Genomic DNA, 20,016 nt, shown 5'->3' with positions numbered 1-20,016 from the left:
AAGACTTCTGGATGAAGTCCCCACTCTCCCGGGTGAAGGTCGTGTCTGCTGAGGAAGTCTGCTTCCCAGTTGTCCACTCCCGGGATGAACACTGCTGACAGTGCTATGACATGATTCTCCGCCCAGCGCAGAATCCTTGCAGCTTCTGTCATTGCTCTTCTGCTTCTCGTGCCGCCTTGTCGGTTTACGTGGGCGACTGCCGTGATGTTGTCCGACTGGATCAACACCGGCTGACCCTGAAGCAGCGATTTTGCCAGGCTTAGAGCATTGTAGATCGCTCTTAGCTCCAGTATATTTATGTGAAGGGACGTCTCCAGGTTTGACCACACGCCCTGGAAGTTTCTTCCCTGTGTGACTGCTCCCCAGCCTCGTAGGCTGGCATCCGTAGTCACCAGGACCCAGTCCTGTATGCCGAATCTGCGGCCCTCTAACAGATGGGCACTCTGCAACCACCACAGGAGAGACAACCTTGTTCTTGGTGACAGTGTTATCCGCTGATGCATGTGCAGATGCGATCCGGACCATTTGTCCAGCAGATCCCACTGAAATGTCCGTGCATGGAATCTGCCGAATGGAATCGCTTCGTAAGAAGCCACCATCTTTCCCAGGACTCTTGTGCATTGATGTACTGACACAGTTCCTGGTTTTAGGAGGTTCCTGACAAGTTCGGATAACTCCCTTGCTTTCTCCTCCGGGAGAAACACCTTTTTCTGAACCGTGTCCAGAATCATTCCCAGGAACAGCAGACGAGTTGTCGGGGTCAATTGAGATTTTGGAAGATTCAGAATCCACCCGTGTTGCTGAAGCACTACCTGGGTTAGTGCTACACCGACTTCCAGCTGTTCTCTGGACTTTGCCCTTATCAGGAGATCGTCCAAGTAAGGGATAATTAATACGCCTTTTCTTCGTAGAAGAACCATCATTTCGGTCATTACCTTGGTAAAGACCCGAGGGGCCGTGGACAAACCAAACGGCAGCGTTTGAAACTGATAATGACAGTCTTGTATCACGAACCTGAGATACCCTTGGTGTGAGGGGTAAATTGGGACATGCAGATAAGCATCCTTTATGTCCAGGGACACCATGAAGTCCCCTTCTTCCAGATTCGCTATCACTGCTCTGAGTGACTCCATCTTGAACTTGAATTTCTGTATGTACAGGTTCAAGGATTTCAGGTTTAGAATAGGTCTTACCGAACCGTCCGGCTTCGGTACCACAAATAGTGTGGAATAATACCCCTTTCCCTGTTGTAGGAGGGGTACCTTGACTATCACCTGCTGAGAATACAGCTTGTGAATGGCTTCCAAAACCGACGTCCTTTCTGAGGGAGACGTTGGTAAAGCAGACTTTAGGAACCGGCGAGGGGGGAGACCTTTCGAACTCCAACATGTAACCCTGAGATATTATCTGCAGGATCCACGGGTCCACTTGTGAGCGAGCCCACTGATTGCTGAAAATCTTGAGTCGACCCCCCACCGCTCCTGAGTCCGCTTGTAAAGCCCCAGCGTCATGCTGATGGCTTTGTAGAACCCGGGGCGGGCTTCTGGTCCTGGGCAGGGGCTGCTTGCTGCCCTCTCTTACCCTTTCCTCTGCCTCGCGGCAGATAAGACTGTCCTTTTGGTCGCTTGTTTTTATAGGAGCGAAAGGACTGCGGCTGAAAAGACGGTGTCTTTTTCTGTTGGGAGGGGGTCTGAGGTAAAAAAGTGGATTTGCCGGCAGTTGCCGTGGCCACCAGGTCCGAAAGACCGACCCCAAATAATTCCTCTCCTTTATATGGCAATACTTCCATATGCCTTTTGGAATCCGCATCACCTGACCACTGTCGCGTCCATAAACTTCTTCTGGCAGATATGGACATCGCGCTTACTCTTGATGCTAGAGTACAAATATCCCTCTGAGCATCTCGCATATAAAGAAAAGCATCCTTTAATTGCTCTAGAGTCAATAAAATACTGTCCCTATCCAGGGTATCAATATTTTCAGTCAGAGAATCCAACCACACTACCCCAGCACTGCACATCCAGGCTGAGGCTACTGCCGGTCGCAGTATAACACCAGTATGTGTGTATATACTCTTCAGTGTAGTTTCCAGCCTCCTATCTGCTGGATCCTTGAGGGCGGCCGTATCAGGAGACGGCAACGCCACTTGCTTTGATAAACGTGTGAGCGCCTTATCCACCCTAGGGGGTGTTTCCCAGCGCGCCCTAACCTCTGGTGGGAAAGGGTATAATGCCAATAACTTCTTGGAAATTAGCAGTTTTCTATCTGGGTTAACCCACGCTTCGTCACACACGTCATTCAATTCCTCTGATTCTGGAAAAGCTACAGGTAGTTTTTTCACCCCCCACATAATACCCCTTTTTGAGGTACCAGCAGTATCAGAGATCTGCAAAGCCTCCTTCATTGCCGTGATCATATAACGTGTGGCCCTATTGGAAAATACGTTTGTTTCTTCACCGTCGACACTAGATTCATCTGTGTCGGTACCCGTGTCGACTGACTGAGGTAAGGGACGTTTTACAGCCCCTGACGGTGTCTGAGACGCCTGAGCCGGTACTAACTGGTTTTCCGGCCGTCTCATTTCGTCAACTGACTTTTGTAATGTGCTAACATTATCACGTAATTCCATAACTAAAGCCATCCATTCCGGTGTCGACTCCCTAGGGGGTGACATCACCATTACCGGCAATTGCTCTGCCTCCACACCAACATCGTCCTCATACATGTCGACACACACGTACCGACACACAGCAGCCACACAGGGAATGCTCTAATCGAAGACAGGACCCTCTTAGCCCTTTGGGGAGACAGAGGGAGAGTTTGCCAGCACACACCAAAAGCGCTATAAATGTATATAAACAACCCTAGAAGGTGTTGTTTTTGATATAAGCGCTTTTAATATATCAATATCGCCAAATTATGCCCCCCTTCTCTTTGTTACCCTGTTTCTGTAGTGCAGTGCAGGGGAGAGTCCTGGGAGCCTTCCTCACCAGCGGAGCTGAGCAGGAAAATGGCGCTGAGTGCTGAGGAGAATAAGCTCCGCCCCTTTTTCGGCTGGCTTTTCTCCCGGGTTTTAAGAAAACTGGCCTGGGTTAAATACATACATATAGCCTTAATGGCTATATGTGATGTATTTATTTTGCCACTAAAGGTATTTAATATTGCTGCCCAGGGCGCCCCCAGCAGCGCCCTGCACCCTCCGTGACTGAATCAGTGAGACGTGTAGCAACAATGGCGCACAGCTGCAGTGCTGTGCGCTACCTTCATGAAGACTGAGGAGTCTTCTGCCGCCTGCTTTCCGGACCTCCGTCTTCAGCGTCTGTAAGGGGGATCGGCGGCGCGGCTCCGGGACGAACCCCAGGAGGACCTGTGTTCCGACTCCCTCTGGAGCTAAGTGTCCAGTAGCCTAAGACTCCAATCCATCCTGCACGCAGGTGAGTTGGAAATCTCTCCCCTAAGTCCCTCGATGCAGTGATCCTGTTGCCAGCAGGATTCACTGAGATTTAAACCTAAAAAAACTTTTTCTAAGCAGCTCTTTAGGAGAGCCACCTAGATTGCACCCTTCTCGGACGGGCACAAAAACCTAACTGAGGCTTGGAGGAGGGTCATAGGGGGAGGAGCCAGTACGCACCATGTGATCCTAAAAGCTTTATTTAGATGTGCCCTGTCTCCTGCGGAGCCCGCTATTCCCCATGGTCCTGACGGAGTCCCAGCATCCACTAGGACGTTAGAGAAAAAAGAAATCCAAACCAAGAGACTGTCCCAAGAGTCAGTTATACATGGCAATAAATAAATTCACACTACTTAGGTGCTACACAAGGTGGCAGTAGTAATTATAATACCCAGAATCATTCTTGTGTCAAGGAGCGTGTAAGTAGAACTAAGAAGTGTTAATACAGATAAGAAATCAAATAATCCTTACCGCTCCTCCAACAGCCACAGTTGCAGAGCCTTTGTGAATTGCAACCACCTCGGGCTCGTAGTCAAGAGAATCAAATACAAAAACCTTTTTCTTGTCTTTCAGCAGGACAATCTGTAAAACAGGAGGAACAAGGAGATTAGTTTGGCATGGTGTCCTAATCACTGTATCTGCAGAAACCATTTCTGTCTGACCCAGTGGCTAACAGACATCGACTATTAGAGAGATAGAGATATATCTCATACATATATATATACATACATAATATATATATATATATATATATATATACATACACACACACACACACACACACATATATATATATATATATATATACACACACATATATACACACACACACATATTATATATATATATATACATATACACACACATACATATATATATATATATATACACACACATACATATATATATACACACACATGTATATACATATATATATAATATAGTTGGAATGAAAATCTGGTAATGTATGGAAGCAAATGACAAACAGCAATTTGCTCCCACAAGCCAGAAAACAGCCGAAAACGGTTGTTCAGAAGAATTGGTTGAATCGGTTTGGTCTGGTTGGTTGAAAAACTGGTCTAACGTACGTCCAGCTTAACACTTATAAAAGTTAAGCAGGCCATACCCGCAAGGCTAGCGGTTCCCAAAACGCAGTCCTCAAGACACACCAACTGTCCAGGTTTTAAGTATATCGATACTTGGCCACAGGTGAGAAACCCTGCACTAGAGTAACTTTATGGATCCCTCTGTAAAATGTAAAAAATAAAATAATAAAAATCAGATTCTGCGATGTCCCCCCCCCCCTTTAAATATTCCCCAAACCACACCCATAGTATTTCAGCGATTTGTAGTTTTTTTCAGCAAATACAGAACTGCCAAACTTGAAAGGCTCATCATTTAACTAGTAATGGTCTGCAAATCTGATGAATGCTACCATTAATTAGCAATCAACAGTGAATAATTGAGCTGTGAACCCCATACATTGGAGTAGGGAACAGGGCCTGACTCAGTATGATTTACCGGCGGACAAGCTGCCAGCTGTTCATATCCCGACCGCGCCATCCCGCCAGGCATAATGCCGGCATCAGAGCGAGTGTAAATGGCGGGCTTGATGCGCTCGCCACAGGACCTATTGCGGGCTTGATGCGCTCGCCACAGGACCTATTCCCACTCTATGGGTGTCGTGGACACCCAGGAGTGAGAACAGTCCTGTTGCGCCGGGATTCCGGCTGGCGGCATTGTCGGCAGGCGGGATTCCATCATCGGTATCCTAACCGCCGGGATTCAAACAGCCGGCAAATGAAACACATCCCTTCATGACCTTATGTCACAGATGACAGTGTCAGGTCAGACGAAACAAGAAATGACAGAGAGAGTAAAGACAACACCTCTAAGTTCGCTTATAGCCTGTAGTGAGAAATGATAAACCCACGGCTAGTCTATTCATACCAGGAACGGTTTGGAAAAGAAAAAGAAACGGCAGCAGCAGTTTAGCAATAAGAACATTCAGAAGAACTAGTGCTCTGACAAAGTCACTAGGTACCAATATATAACATAGGACTTCTGAGCCATACAATAACAAGGGCGCTATCAGCTATGGCATATGAAGCTGCACACATTAACCTTAAACACTAAAGCACATTAGCAGTAGTATGGTATTTATCCAAGATCAATCCTGCAGAGTGATTGCTCTATCTGTAGCTTGCACATTTACAGATAAGGGATTTGCTGACTCCATGTTCTACTTATTAAATGTAGCATTATACACAACTCATTCACAGAGCGGGTAGCTGAGATAAATCACTAATAACTAAAAACAGGCAAAAAAAAAAAAAACTCAGACAATAATAAAAAAAAAGTATATAAACAAAAAAATAAGAATTTACTCACCGGTAATTCTATTTCCCGTAGTCCGTAGTGGATGCTGGGAACTCCGTAAGGACCATGGGGAATAGCGGGCTCCGAAGGAGGCTGGGCACTCTAGAAAGATTTAGGACTACCTGGTGTGCACTGGCTCCTCCCACTATGACCCTCCTCCAAGCCTCAGTTAGGACACCGTGCCCGGACGAGCAGACATAATAAGGAAGGATTTAGAATCCCGGGTAAGACTCTTACCAGCCACACCGTACAACTCGTGATACTATATCCAGTTTGACAGTATGAAAAACAACTGAGCCTCTCAACAGATGGCTCAACAATAACCCTTTAGTTAACAATAACTATTTACAAGTATTGCAGACAGTCCGCACTTGGGATGGGCGCCCAGCATCCACTACGGACTACGAGAAATAGAATTACCGGTGAGTAAATTCTTATTTTCTCTAACGTCCTAGTGGATGCTGGGAACTCCGTAAGGACCATGGGGATTATACCAAAGCTCCCAAACGGGCGGGAGAGTGCGGATGACTCTGTAGCACCGAATGTGAGAACTCCAGGTCCTCCTCAGCCAGGGTATCAAATTTGTAGAATTTTGCAAATGTGTTTGCCCCTGACCAAGTAGCTGCTCGGCAAAGTTGTAAAGCCGAGACGCCTCGGGCAGCCGCCCAAGATGAGCCCACCTTCCTTGTGGAATGGGCAGTTACAGATTTTGGCTGTGGCATGCCTGCCACAGAATGTGCAAGCTGAATTGTACTACAAATCCAGCGAGCAATAGACTGCTTAGAAGCAGGAGCACCCAGCTTGTTGGGTGCATACAGGATAAACAGCGAGTCAGATTTTCTGACTCCAGCCGTCCTGGAAACATATATTTTCAGGGCCCTGACAACATCCAGCAACTTGGAGTCCTCCAAATCCTTAGTAGCCGCAGGCACCACAATAGGCTGGTTCAGGTGAAACGCTGACACCACCTTAGGGAGAAACTGGGGACGAGTCCCCAATTCTGCCCTATCCATATGGAAAATCAGATAAGAGCTTTTACATGATAAAGCCGCCAATTCTGACACTCGCCTGGCTGAAGCCAAGGCCAATAACATGACCACTTTCCACGTGAGATATTTCAGATCCACGGTTTTTAGTGGCTCAAACCAATGTGATTTTAAGAAACTCAACATCACGTTGAGATCCCAAGGTGCCACAGGAGGCACAAATGGGGGCTGAATATGCAGCACTCCTTTCACAAATGTCTGAACTTCAGGTACTGAAGCTAGTTCTTTTTGAAAGAAAATCGACAGAGCCGAGATCTGTACTTTAATGGAGCCTAGTTTTAGGCCCATATTCACTCCTGCTTGCAGGAAATGCAGAAATCGACCTAGTTGAAATTCCTCTGTTGGGGCCTTTTTGGCCTCGCATCATGCAACATATTTCCGCCATATGCGGTGATAATGCTTTGCCGTAACATCTTTCCTGGCCTTAATAAGCGTAGGAATGACTTCTTCCGGAATACCCTTTTCCTTTAGGATCCGGTGTTCAACCGCCATGCTGTCAAACGCAGCCGCGGTAAGTCTTGGAACAGACAGGGCCCCTGTTGTAGCAGGTCCTGTCTGAGCGGTAGAGGCCACGGGTCCTCTGAGAGCATCTCTTGAAGTTCCGGGTACCACGCTCGTCTTGGCCAATCCGGAACCACGAGAATGGTGTTTACTCCTCGCTTTCTTATTATTCTCAATACCTTTGGTATGAGAGGCAGAGGAGGGAACACATAAACCGACTGGTACACCCACGGTGTCACTACAGCGTCCACAGCTATCGCCTGAGGGTCCCTTGACCTGGTGCAATATCTTTTTAGCTTTTTGTTGAGGCGGGACGCCATCATGTCCACCTGTGGTTTTTCCCAACGGTTTACCAGCATCTGGAAGACTTCTGGATGAAGTCCCCACTCTCCCGGGTGGAGGTCGTGTCTGCTGAGGAAGTCTGCTTCCCAGTTGTCCACTCCCGGAATGAACACTGCTGACAGTGCTAGTACATGATTCTCCGCCCATCGGAGAATTCTTGTGGCTTCCGCCATCGCCATCCTGCTTCTTGTGCCGCCCTGTCGATTTACATGGGCGACTGCCGTGATGTTGTCTGACTGGATCAGCACCGGCTGGTGTAGGAGCAGGGATTTTGCTCGACTTAGGGCATTGTAGATGGCCCTTAGTTCCAGAATATTTATGTGAAGGGAAGACTCCTGACTCGACCATAGTCCTTGGAAGTTTCTTCCCTGTGTGACTGCCCCCCAGCCTCGAAGGCTGGCATCCGTGGTCACCAGGACCCAGTCCTGTATGCCGAACCTGCGGCCCTCTAGAAGATGGGCACTCTGCAGCCACCACAGTAGCGACACCCTGGTTCTTGGAGACAGGGTTATCAAGCGATGCATCTGAAGATGCGATCCGGACCACTGGTCCAACAGGTCCCACTGAAAGATTCTGGCATGGAACCTGCCGAAGGGAATTGCTTCGTAAGAAGCCACCATCTTTCCCAGGACCCGCGTGCAGCGATGCACTGATACCTGTTTTGGTTTCAGGAGGTCTCTGACTAGAGATGACAACTCCCTGGCTTTCTCCTCCGGGAGAAACACTTTTTTCTGGACTGTATCCAGAATCATACCCAGGAACAGTAGTCGTGTCGTCGGAACCAGCTGTGACTTTGGGATATTCAGAATCCAGCCGTGCTGGTGCAGCACCTCCTGAGATAGTGCTACTCCCACCAACAACTGTTCCTTGGACCTCGCTTTTATTAGGAGATTGTCCAAGTACGGGATAATTAAAACTCCCTTTTTTCGAAGGAGTATCATCATTTCCGCCATCACCTTGGTAAATACCCTCGGTGCCGTGGACAGTCCAAACGGCAGCGTCTGGAATTGGTAATAGCAATCCTGTACCACAAATCTGAGGTACTCCTGGTGAGGATGGTAAATGGGGACATGCAAGTAAGCATCCTTGATGTCCAGGGACACCATGTAATCCGCCTCGTCCAGGCTCGCAATAACCGCCCTGAGCGATTCCATCTTGAACTTGAATTTTTTTATGTATGTGTTCAAGGATTTCAAATTTAAAATGGGTCTCACTGAACCATCCGGTTTCGGTACCACAAATAGTGTGGAATAGTAACCCCGGCCTTGTTGAAGTAGGGGTACCTTGATTATCACCTGCTGGGAATACAGCTTGTGAATTGCCGCTAGCACCGCCTCCCTGTCTGAGGGAGCAATCGGCAAGGCAGATTTTAGGAACCGGTGGGGTGGAGACGCCTCGAATTCCAGTTTGTACCCCTGAGATACTATTTGAAGGATCCAGGGATCCACCTGTGAGCGAGCCCACTGATCGCTGAAATTCTTGAGGCGGCCCCCACCGTACCTGGCTCCGCCTGTGGAGCCCCACCGTCATGCGGCGGACTTGGAAGAAGAAGCGGGGGAGGACTTTTGCTCCTGGGAACCTGCTGTTTGTTGCAGCCTTTTTCCCCTACCTCTGCCTCTGGACAGAAAGGACCCGCCTTTTCCACGCCTGTTTTTCTGGGTCCGAAAGGACTGAACCTGATAAAACGGCGCCTTCTTAGGCTGTGAGGGGACATGGGGTAAAAATGCTGACTTCCCAGACGTTGCTGTGGAAACTAGGTCCGAGAGACCATCCCCAAATAATTCCTCACCCTTATATGGTAACACTTCCATGTGCTTTTTTGAATCTGCATCTCCTGTCCACTGGCGAGTCCATAAGCCTCTCCTAGCAGAAATGGACAATGCACTTACTTTAGATGCCAATCGGCAGATTTCCCTTTGTGCATCTCTCATATATAAGACTGAGTCTTTTATATGGTCTATGGTTAACAGGATCGTGTCTGTGTCTAATGTGTCAATATTTTCTGACAGTTTATCTGACCACGCAGCGACAGCACTGCACATCCAAGCTGACGCAATAGCTGGCCTAAGTATAATGCCTGTGTGTGTATATACAGACTTCAGGATCGCCTCCTGCTTTCTATCAGCAGGTTCCTTGAGGGCGGCCGTATCCGGAGACGGTAGTGCCACCTTTTTAGACAAACGTGTGAGCGCTTTATCCACTCTAGGGGGTGTTTCCCAACGTGACCTATCCTCTGGCGGGAAAGGGAACGCCATTAGTACCTTCTTAGGAATTACCAATTTTTTATCAGGGAAAGCCCACGCTTCTTCACACACTTCATTTAATTCATCTGATGGGGGAAAAAATAAGATTTTACTTACCGATAAATCTATTTCTCGGAGTCCGTAGTGGATGCTGGGGTTCCTGAAAGGACCATGGGGAATAGCGGCTCCGCAGGAGACAGGGCACAAAAAGTAAAGCTTTTCCAGATCAGGTGGTGTGCACTGGCTCCTCCCCCTATGACCCTCCTCCAGACTCCAGTTAGGTACTGTGCCCGGACGAGCGTACACAATAAGGGAGGATTTTGAATCCCGGGTAAGACTCATACCAGCCACACCAATCACACCGTACAACTTGTGATCTAAACCCAGTTAACAGTATGATAACAGCGGAGCCTCTGAAAGATGGCTTCCTTCAACAATAACCCGAATTAGTTAACAATAACTATGTACAATTATTGCAGATAATCCGCACTTGGGATGGGCGCCCAGCATCCACTACGGACTCCGAGAAATAGATTTATCGGTAAGTAAAATCTTATTTTCTCTATCGTCCTAGTGGATGCTGGGGTTCCTGAAAGGACCATGGGGATTATACCAAAGCTCCCAAACGGGCGGGAGAGTGCGGATGACTCTGCAGCACCGAATGAGAGAACTCCAGGTCCTCCTTAGCCAGAGTATCAAATTTGTAAAATTTTACAAACGTGTTCTCCCCTGACCACGTAGCTGCTCGGCAAAGTTGTAATGCCGAGACCCCTCGGGCAGCCGCCCAAGATGAACCCACCTTCCTTGTGGAGTGGGCCTTTACAGATTTAGGCTGTGGCAGGCCTGCCACAGAATGTGCAAGTTGGATTGTGCTACAGATCCAACGAGCAATCGTCTGCTTAGACGCAGGAGCACCCATCTTGTTGGGTGCATACAATATAAACAACGAGTCAGATTTTCTGACTCCAGCTGTCCTTGCAATATATATTTTTAATGCTCTGACAACGTCCAGTAACTTGGAGTCCTCCAAGTCACTTGTAGCCGCAGGCACTACAATAGGCTGGTTCAGATGAAATGCTGACACCACCTTAGGGAGAAAATGCGGACGAGTCCGCAGTTCTGCCCTGTCCGAATGGAAAATCAGATATGGGCTTTTGTAAGATAAAGCTGCCAGTTCTGACACTCTCCTGGCCGAAGCCAGGGCTAGAAGCATGGTCACTTTCCATGTGAGATATTTCAAATCCACCTTCTTTAGTGGTTCAAACCAATGAGATTTTAGAAAGTCCAAAACCACATTGAGATCCCACGGTGCCACTGGAGGCACCACAGGAGGCTGTATATGTAGCACTCCCTTAACAAAGGTCTGGACTTCAGGGACTGAAGCCAATTCTTTTTGAAAGAAAATCGACAGGGCCGAAATTTGAACCTTAATAGATCCCAATTTGAGACCCATAGACAATCCTGATTGCAGGAAATGTAGGAATCGACCCAGTTGAAATTCCTCCGTCGGAGCACTCCGATCTTCGCACCACGCAACATATTTTCGCCAAATTCGGTGATAATGTTGCACGGTTACTTCCTTCCTTGCTTTAATCAAAGTAGGAATGACTTCTTCCGGCATGCCTTTTTCCTTTAGGATCCGGCGTTCAACCGCCATGCCGTCAAACGCAGCCGCGGTAAGTCTTGAAACAGACAGGGACCCTGCTGAAGCAAGTCCCTCCTTAGAGGTAGAGGCCACGGATCTTCCGTGATCATCTCTTGAAGTTCCGGGTACCAAGTCCTTCTTGGCCAATCCGGAACCACTAGTATCGTCCTTACGCCTCTTTGCCGTATAATTCTCAATACTTTTGGTATGAGAGGCAGAGGAGGAAACACATACACCGACTGGTACACCCAAGGCGTTACCAGCGCGTCCACAGCTATTGCCTGCGGATCTCTTGACCTGGCGCAATACCTGTCCAGTTTTTTGTTGAGGCGAGACGCCATCATGTCCACCATTGGTCTTTCCCAACGGGTTACCAGCAAGTGGAAGACTTCTGGATGAAGTCCCCACTCTCCCGGGTGAAGATCGTGTCTGCTGAGGAAGTCTGCTTCCCAGTTGTCCACTCCCGGGATGAACACTGCTGACAGTGCTATCACATGATTCTCTGCCCAGCGAAGAATCCTTGCAGCTTCTGCCATTGCACTCCTGCTTCTTGTGCCGCCCTGTCTGTTCACATGGGCGACTGCCGTGATGATGTCCGACTGGATCAACACCGGTTTTCCCTGAAGCAGAGGTTCTGCCTGGCTTAGAGCATTGTATATTGCTCTTAGTTCCAGAATGTTTATGTGAAGAGACGTTTCCAGGCTCGTCCATACTCCCTGGAAGTTTCTTCCTTGTGTGACTGCTCCCCAGCCTCTCAGGCTGACGTCCGTGGTCACCAGGATCCAATCCTGTATGCCGAATCTGCGGCCCTCCAATAGATGAGCACTCTGCAACCACCACAGAAGAGACACCCTTGTCCTTGGAGACAGGGTTATCCGCAGGTGCATCTGAAGATGCGACCCTGACCATTTGTCCAACAGATCCCTTTGGAAATTTCTTGCGTGGAATCTGCCGAATGGAATTGCTTCGTAAGAAGCCACCATTTTTCCCAGGACTCTTGTGCATTGATGTACAGACACCTTTCCTGGTTTTAGGAGGTTCCTGACAAGCTCGGATAACTCCTTGGCTTTTTCCTCCGGGAGAAAAACCTTTTTCTGAACCGTGTCCAGAATCATCCCTAGGAACAGCAGACGAGTTGTCGGCATTTAACTGGGATTTTGGAATATTCAGAATCCACCCGTGCTGTTTTAGCACTTCTTGCGACAGTGCTAATCCCATCTCTAGCTGTTCTCTGGACCTTGCCCTTATTAGGAGATCGTCCAAGTATGGGATAATTAATATGCCTTTTCTTCGAAGAAGAATCATCATCTCGGCCATTACCCTTTGTAAAGACCCGAGGTGCCGTGGACAATCCGAACGGCAGCGTCTGAAACTGATAGTGACAGTTTTGTACAACGAACCTGAGGTACCCCTGGTGTGAGGGGTAAATTGGAACGTGGAGATACGCATCCTTGATGTCCAAGGATACCATAAAGTCCCCCTCTTCCAGGTTCGCTATCACTGCTCTGAGTGACTCCATCTTGAACTTGAACTTCTTTATGTACAGGTTCAAGGACTTCAGATTTAGAATAGGCCTTACCGAGCCATCCGGCTTCGGTACCACAAAGAGTGGAATAATACCCCTTCCCTTGTTGTAGAAGAGGTACCTTGACTATCACCTGCTGAGAGTACAGCTTGTGAATGGCTTCCAAAACCGTCTCCCTTTCGGAGGGGGACGTTGGTAAAGCAGACTTCAGGAAACGGCGAGGTGGATCTGTCTCTAATTCCAACCTGTACCCCTGAGATATTATCTGCAGGATCCAGGGATCTACCTGCGAGTGAGCCCACTGCGCGCTGTAATTTTTGAGACGACCACCCACCGTCCCCGAGTCCGCTTGAGAAGCCCCAGCGTCATGCTGAGGCTTTTGTAGAAGCCGGGGAAGGCTTCTGTTCCTGGGAAGGAGCTGCCTGTTGCTGCCTCTTCCCTCGACCTCTGCCTCGTGGCAGATATGAATAGCCCTTTGCTCTCTTATTTTTAAAGGAACGAAAGGGCTGCGGTTGAAAAGTCGGTGCCTTTTTCTGTTGGGGAGTGACTTGAGGTAGAAAGGTGGATTTCCCGGCTGTAGCCGTGGCCACCAAATCTGATAGACCGACTCCAAATAACTCCTCCCCTTTATACGGCAAAACTTCCATATGTCGTTTTGAATCCGCATCGCCTGTCCACTGTCGCGTCCATAAAGCTCTTCTGGCCGAAATGGACATAGCACTTACCCGTGATGCCAGTGTGCAGATATCCCTCTGTGCATCACGCATATAAAGAAATGCATCCTTTATTTGTTCTAACGACAGTAAAATATTGTCCCTGTCCAGGGTATCAATATTTTCAATCAGGGACTCTGACCAAACTACCCCAGCACTGCACATCCAGGCAGTCGCTATAGCTGGTCGTAGTATAACACCTGCATGTGTGTATATACTTTTTTGGATATTTTCCATCCTCCTATCTGATGGATCTTTAAGTGCGGCCGTCTCAGGAGAGGGTAACGCCACTTGTTTAGATAAGCGTGTTAGCGCCTTGTCCACCCTAGGAGGTGTTTCCCAGCGCTCCCTAACCTCTGGCGGGAAAGGGTATAATGCCAATAATTTCTTTGAAATTATCAGCTTTTTATCAGGGGCAACCCACGCTTCATTACACACGTCATTTAATTCTTCTGATTCAGGAAAAACTATAGGTAGTTTTTTCACACCCCACATAATACCCTGTTTAGTGGTACCTGTAGTATCAGCTAAATGTAACGCCTCCTTCATTGCCAAAATCATATAACGTGTGGCCCTACTGGAAAATACGGTTGATTCGTCACCGTCACCACTGGAGTCAGTGCCTGCGTCTGGGTCTGTGTCGACCGACTGAGGCAAAGGGCGTTTCACAGCCCCTGACGGTGTTTGAGTCGCCTGGACAGGCACTAATTGATTGTCCGGCCGTCTCATGTCGTCAAACGACTGCTTTAGCGTGTTGACACTATCCCGTAGTTCCATAAATAAAGGCATCCATTCTGGTGTCGACTCCCTAGGGGGTGACATCCTCATATTTCGCAATTGCTCCGCCTCCACACCAATATCGTCCTCATACATGTCGACACACACGTACCGACACACAGCAGACACACAGGGAATGCTCCTAACGAAGACAGGACCCACTAGCCCTTTGGCGAGACAGAGGGAGAGTTTGCCAGCACACACCAAAAGCGCTATATATAACAGGGATAGCCTTATAATAAGTGCTCCCTTATAGCTGCTTTATATATATCAAAATATCGCCATAAATTTGCCCCCCCTCTCTGTTTTACCCTGTTTCTGTAGTGCAGTGCAGGAGAGAGACCTGGGAGCCGTCCTGACCAGCGGAGCTGTGAGAGGAAATGGCGCCGTGTGCTGAGGAGATAGGCCCCGCCCCTTTTCCGGCGGGCTCGTCTCCCGCTATTTAGTGAATCCAGGCAGGGGTTAAATATCTCCATATAGCCTCTGGGGGCTATATGTGAGGTATTTTTAGCCTTTATATAGGTTACATTTGCCTCCCAGGGCGCCCCCCCCCAGCGCCCTGCACCCTCAGTGACTGCGTGTGAAGTGTGCTGAGAGGAAAATGGCGCACAGCTGCAGTGCTGTGCGCTACCTTTAGAAGACTGCAGGAGTCTTCAGCCGCCGATTCTGGACCTCTTCTGACTTCAGCATCTGCAAGGGGGCCGGCGGCGCGGCTCCGGTGACCATCCAGGCTGTACCTGTGATCGTCCCTCTGGAGCTGATGTCCAGTAGCCAAGAAGCCAATCCATCCTGCACGCAGGTGAGTTCACTTCTTCTCCCCTCAGTCCCTCGTTGCAGTGATCCTGTTGCCAGCAGGACTCACTGTAAAATAAAAAACCTAAGCTAAACTTTTTCTAAGTAGCTCTTTAGGAGAGCCACCTAGATTGCACCCTTCTCGGCCGGGCACAAAAATCTAACTGGAGTCTGGAGGAGGGTCATAGGGGGAGGAGCCAGTGCACACCACCTGATCTGGAAAAGCTTTACTTTTTGTGCCCTGTCTCCTGCGGAGCCGCTATTCCCCATGGTCCTTTCAGGAACCCCAGCATCCACTAGGACGATAGAGAAACTACGGGTAGTTTTTTCTCTCCAAACATAATACCCTTTTTAGTGGTACCAGTAGTTATATCAGAAATGTTTAACACCTCTTTCATTGCCTCAATCATACAGTGAATGGCCTTAGTGGGCATCAGGTTTGACTCATCGTCGTCGACACTGGTGTCAGTATCCGTGTCGACATCTGGGTCTGCTTGAGGTAGCGGGCGTTTTAGAGCCCCTGACGACCCATGCGACGCCTGGGCAGGCACGAGCTGAGAAGTCGGCTGTCCCACATTTGGCATGTCGTCGATTTTCTTATATAAGGAGTCTATACGTGCACTCATTACTTTCCATAAGCCCATCCACTCAGGTGTCTGCCCCGCAGGGGGTGACATCCCTTCTAAAGGCATCTGCTCCGCCTCCACATCATTATCCTCATCAAACATGTCTACACAGCCGTACCGACACACCGCACACACACAAGGAATGCTCCGAATGAGGACAGGACCCACAAAAAGCCCTTTGGGGGGACAGAGTGAGAGTATGCCAGCACACACCAGAGCGCTATATAATGCAGGGACTAACTAAGTTATGTCCCCTATAGCTGCTTTTTATATTATATATGTATTGCGCCCAAATTTAGTGCCCCCCCTCTCTGTTTTTACCCTGTTCTGAAGTGTAGACTGCAGGGGAGAGCCAGGGAGCTTCCTTCCAGCGGATCTGTGAAGGAGAAATGGCGCCAGTGTGTCTGAGGGAGATAGCTCCGCCCCTTTTCCGCAGCCTATTCTCCCGCTTTTTTCTGGATTCTGGCAGGGGAATTTACCACATATATAGCCTCTAGGGCTATATATTGTGGTATTTTTGCCAGCCAAGGCGTTTTTATTGCAGCTCAGGGCGCCCCTCCCCAAGCGCCCTGCACCCTCAGTGACCGGAGTGTGAAGTGTGCATGAGGAGCAATGGCGCACAGCTGCAGTGCTGTGCGCTACCTTGGTGAAGACTGATGTCTTCTGCCGCCGATTTTCCGGACCTCTTCTTGCTTCTGGCTCTGTAAGGGGGACGGCGGCGCGGCTCCGGGACCGAACACCAAGGACTGGGCCTGCGGTCGATCCCTCTGGAGCTAATGGTGTCCAGTAGCCTAAGAAGCCCAATCCGGCTGCAAGCAGGCGAGTTCGCTTCTTCTCCCCTTAGTCCCTCGCTGCAGTGAGCCTGTTGCCAGCAGGTCTCACTGAAAATAAAAAACCTAAAATTATACTTTCTTTCTAAGGGCTCAGGAGAGCCCCTAGTGTGCATCCAACCTCGGCCGGGCACGAAATCTAACTGAGGCTTGGAGGAGGGTCATAGTGGGAGGAGCCAGTGCACACCAGGTAGTCCTAAATCTTTCTAGAGTGCCCAGCCTCCTTCGGAGCCCGCTATTCCCCATGGTCCTTACGGAGTTCCCAGCATCCACTAGGACGTTAGAGAAACACCTCAAACCCCTAAAATAACCCAGACAGTGAAATATATCACATCACAAAGCACATGGCTGAATGCATGCATGTATGATTAAATTAATAAATGTACGCATGCAAGTAATAAGTTCTGGGTGTCAGGACAGATCCTAAAAACCACATGCAGCTTAAACAAGATCAATGACTGAATTGGATAGATTACGTCACTTTGCAAATCCTTATTCTTCTATTCGTTTCTATGGTAAATCAATATATCCAGCCACGTAAAATGTGTACAATGTACCTGGCCAATGCAGATTGTCACAGCGTATCCGTTAGAGTCAACAGCGATGCTCTTTGGCTGGACATCCAACTTCACGGCATCCTGAGGACTAAAGAAAAAAAAAAAAAAGAAGAAGAACATGATCCTGCTGTGGGACAGAGAATGTATATACGGAAAACACTGATTATTTTCCCCACTTAAGGAGTTTTCCCAAAATATTAATGCTGTTCCATTTCCTCTAGATCAGCCAGGGCCTGCGCTAAAGATACCCAAATGATATTGAATTTTCACTTTGGCCAACTGAGATTAGAATCTAAAAGGTTAAAGACTTGTGCTATATACAGAGCAATTTTGTTCCGTATGGGCATTACTCCCAGAATGAAAGTAGCAGGTGATACAGATAAGCATCCCAGGCACCCGTATGAAGAGACCCATTAAACATTAATGGATACATTGCATTACATTATACAATGCTACATAACCCAGTGAGGAAACGGTATTATGGCATTGGAGGGTTGCCACAAGATCAGTCTGCATACCTGTACATTAATACGATCACTGATCAAACAGCTATTGTTAGCATTACTACAGCTCATACCACTTTTCAATCCTAATTGTGGTGGGATTTCAGGCTGATACCTGAGGGGCTGGGGTGTTGATGTGTGCTTCCAGTACGTGCAGCAATAACATTTTTGCTCAAATCAGTGACCAAGAGGAGCCATTATCCACTAAGACGCAGGTGTACATGAAACAAATGCATTATGTGTAAAGATTAGGGTTCCTTATAGCACTATGTTATGCAAATACTCCAAAATAAAGATAAAAAAAATAAGAATTTACTTACCGATAATTCTATTTCTCGGAGTCCGTAGTGGATGCTGGGGTTCCTGAAAGGACCATGGGGAATAGCGGCTCCGCAGGAGACAGGGCACAAAAAGTAAAGCTTTCCGATCAGGTGGTGTGCACTGGCTCCTCCCCCCATGACCCTCCTCCAAGCCTCAGTTAGGTACTGTGCCCGGACGAGCGTACACAATAAGGGAGGAATTTTGAATCCCGGGTAAGACTCATACCAGCCACACCGTACAACTTGTGATCTAAACCCAGTTAACAGTATGATAACAGAGGAGCCTCTGAAAGATGGCTCCCTACAACAATAACCCGAATTAGTTAACAATAACTATGTACAATTATTGCAGATAATCCGCACTTGGGATGGGCGCCCAGCATCCACTACGGACTCCGAGAAATAGAATTATCGGTAAGTAAATTCTTATTTTCTCTATCGTCCTAGTGGATGCTGGGGTTCCTGAAAGGACCATGGGGATTATACCAAAGCTCCCAAACGGGCGGGAGAGTGCGGATGACTCTGCAGCACCGAATGAGAGAACTCCAGGTCCTCCTTAGCCAGAGTATCAAATTTGTAAAATTTTACAAACGTGTTCTCCCCTGACCACGTAGCTGCTCGGCAAAGTTGTAATGCCGAGACCCCTCGGGCAGCCGCCCAAGATGAGCCCACCTTCCTTGTGGAGTGGGCCTTTACAGATTTAGGCTGTGGCAGGCCTGCCACAGAATGTGCAAGTTGGATTGTGCTACAGATCCAACGAGCAATCGTCTGCTTAGACGCAGGAGCACCCATCTTGTTGGGTGCATACAATATAAACAACGAGTCAGATTTTCTGACTCCAGCTGTCCTTGCAATATATATTTTCAATGCTCTGACAACGTCCAGTAACTTGGAGTCCTCCAAGTCACTTGTAGCCGCAGGCACTACAATAGGCTGGTTCAGATGAAATGCTGACACCACCTTAGGGAGAAAATGCGGACGAGTCCGCAGTTCCGCCCTGTCCGAATGGAAAATCAGATATGGGCTTTTGTAAGATAAAGCTGCCAGTTCTGACACTCTCCTGGCCGAAGCCAGGGCTAGTAGCATGGTCACTTTCCATGTGAGATATTTCAAATCCACATTTTTTAGTGGTTCAAACCAATGAGATTTTAGAAAGTCCAAAACCACATTGAGATCCCACGGTGCCACTGGAGGCACCACAGGAGGCTGTATATGCAGCACTCCCTTAACAAAAGTCTGGACTTCAGGGACTGAAGCCAATTCTTTCTGGAAGAAAATCGACAGGGCCGAAATTTGAACCTTAATAGATCCCAATTTGAGACCCATAGACAATCCTGATTGCAGGAAATGTAGGAATCGACCCAGATGAAATTCCTCCGTCGGAGCACTCCGATCCTCGCACCACGCAACATATTTTCGCCAAATGCGGTGATAATGTTGCACGGTTACTTCCTTCCTTGCTTTAATCAAAGTAGGAATGACTTCTTCCGGCATGCCTTTTTCCTTTAGGATCCGGCGTTCAACCGCCATGCCGTCAAACGCAGCCGCGGTAAGTCTTGAAACAGACAGGGACCCTGCTGAAGCAAGTCCCTCCTTAGAGGTAGAGGCCACGGATCTTCCGTGATCATCTCTTGAAGTTCCGGGTACCAAGTCCTTCTTGGCCAATCCGGAACCACTAGTATCGTTCTTACGCCTCTTTGCCGTATAATTCTCAATACTTTTGGTATGAGAGGCAGAGGAGGAAACACATACACCGACTGGTACAC

General features: G+C 48.3%; 1 protein-coding gene across 1 annotated transcript in view; it reads right to left on the bottom strand.

The window, feature by feature from the left end:
• WDR1 (WD repeat domain 1) overlaps nucleotides 1-20,016 on the bottom strand; it is a 107,211-nt gene that overhangs the window by 19,805 nt on the left and 67,390 nt on the right. The window contains exons 11-12 of the mRNA XM_063923081.1: nucleotides 17,428-17,515; nucleotides 3,923-4,033 (exon numbers count right to left, since the gene is read on the bottom strand). Coding sequence (XP_063779151.1) covers nucleotides 3,923-4,033; nucleotides 17,428-17,515 — 199 coding nt within the window. The remainder of the gene's footprint in view (nucleotides 1-3,922; nucleotides 4,034-17,427; nucleotides 17,516-20,016) is intronic.

This window comes from Pseudophryne corroboree, chromosome 1 (assembly GCF_028390025.1).
Source record: "Pseudophryne corroboree isolate aPseCor3 chromosome 1, aPseCor3.hap2, whole genome shotgun sequence".
In the NCBI taxonomy this organism is placed as follows: domain Eukaryota; kingdom Metazoa; phylum Chordata; class Amphibia; order Anura; family Myobatrachidae; genus Pseudophryne; species Pseudophryne corroboree.
This window is presented reverse-complemented; position numbering and strand designations above follow the sequence as displayed.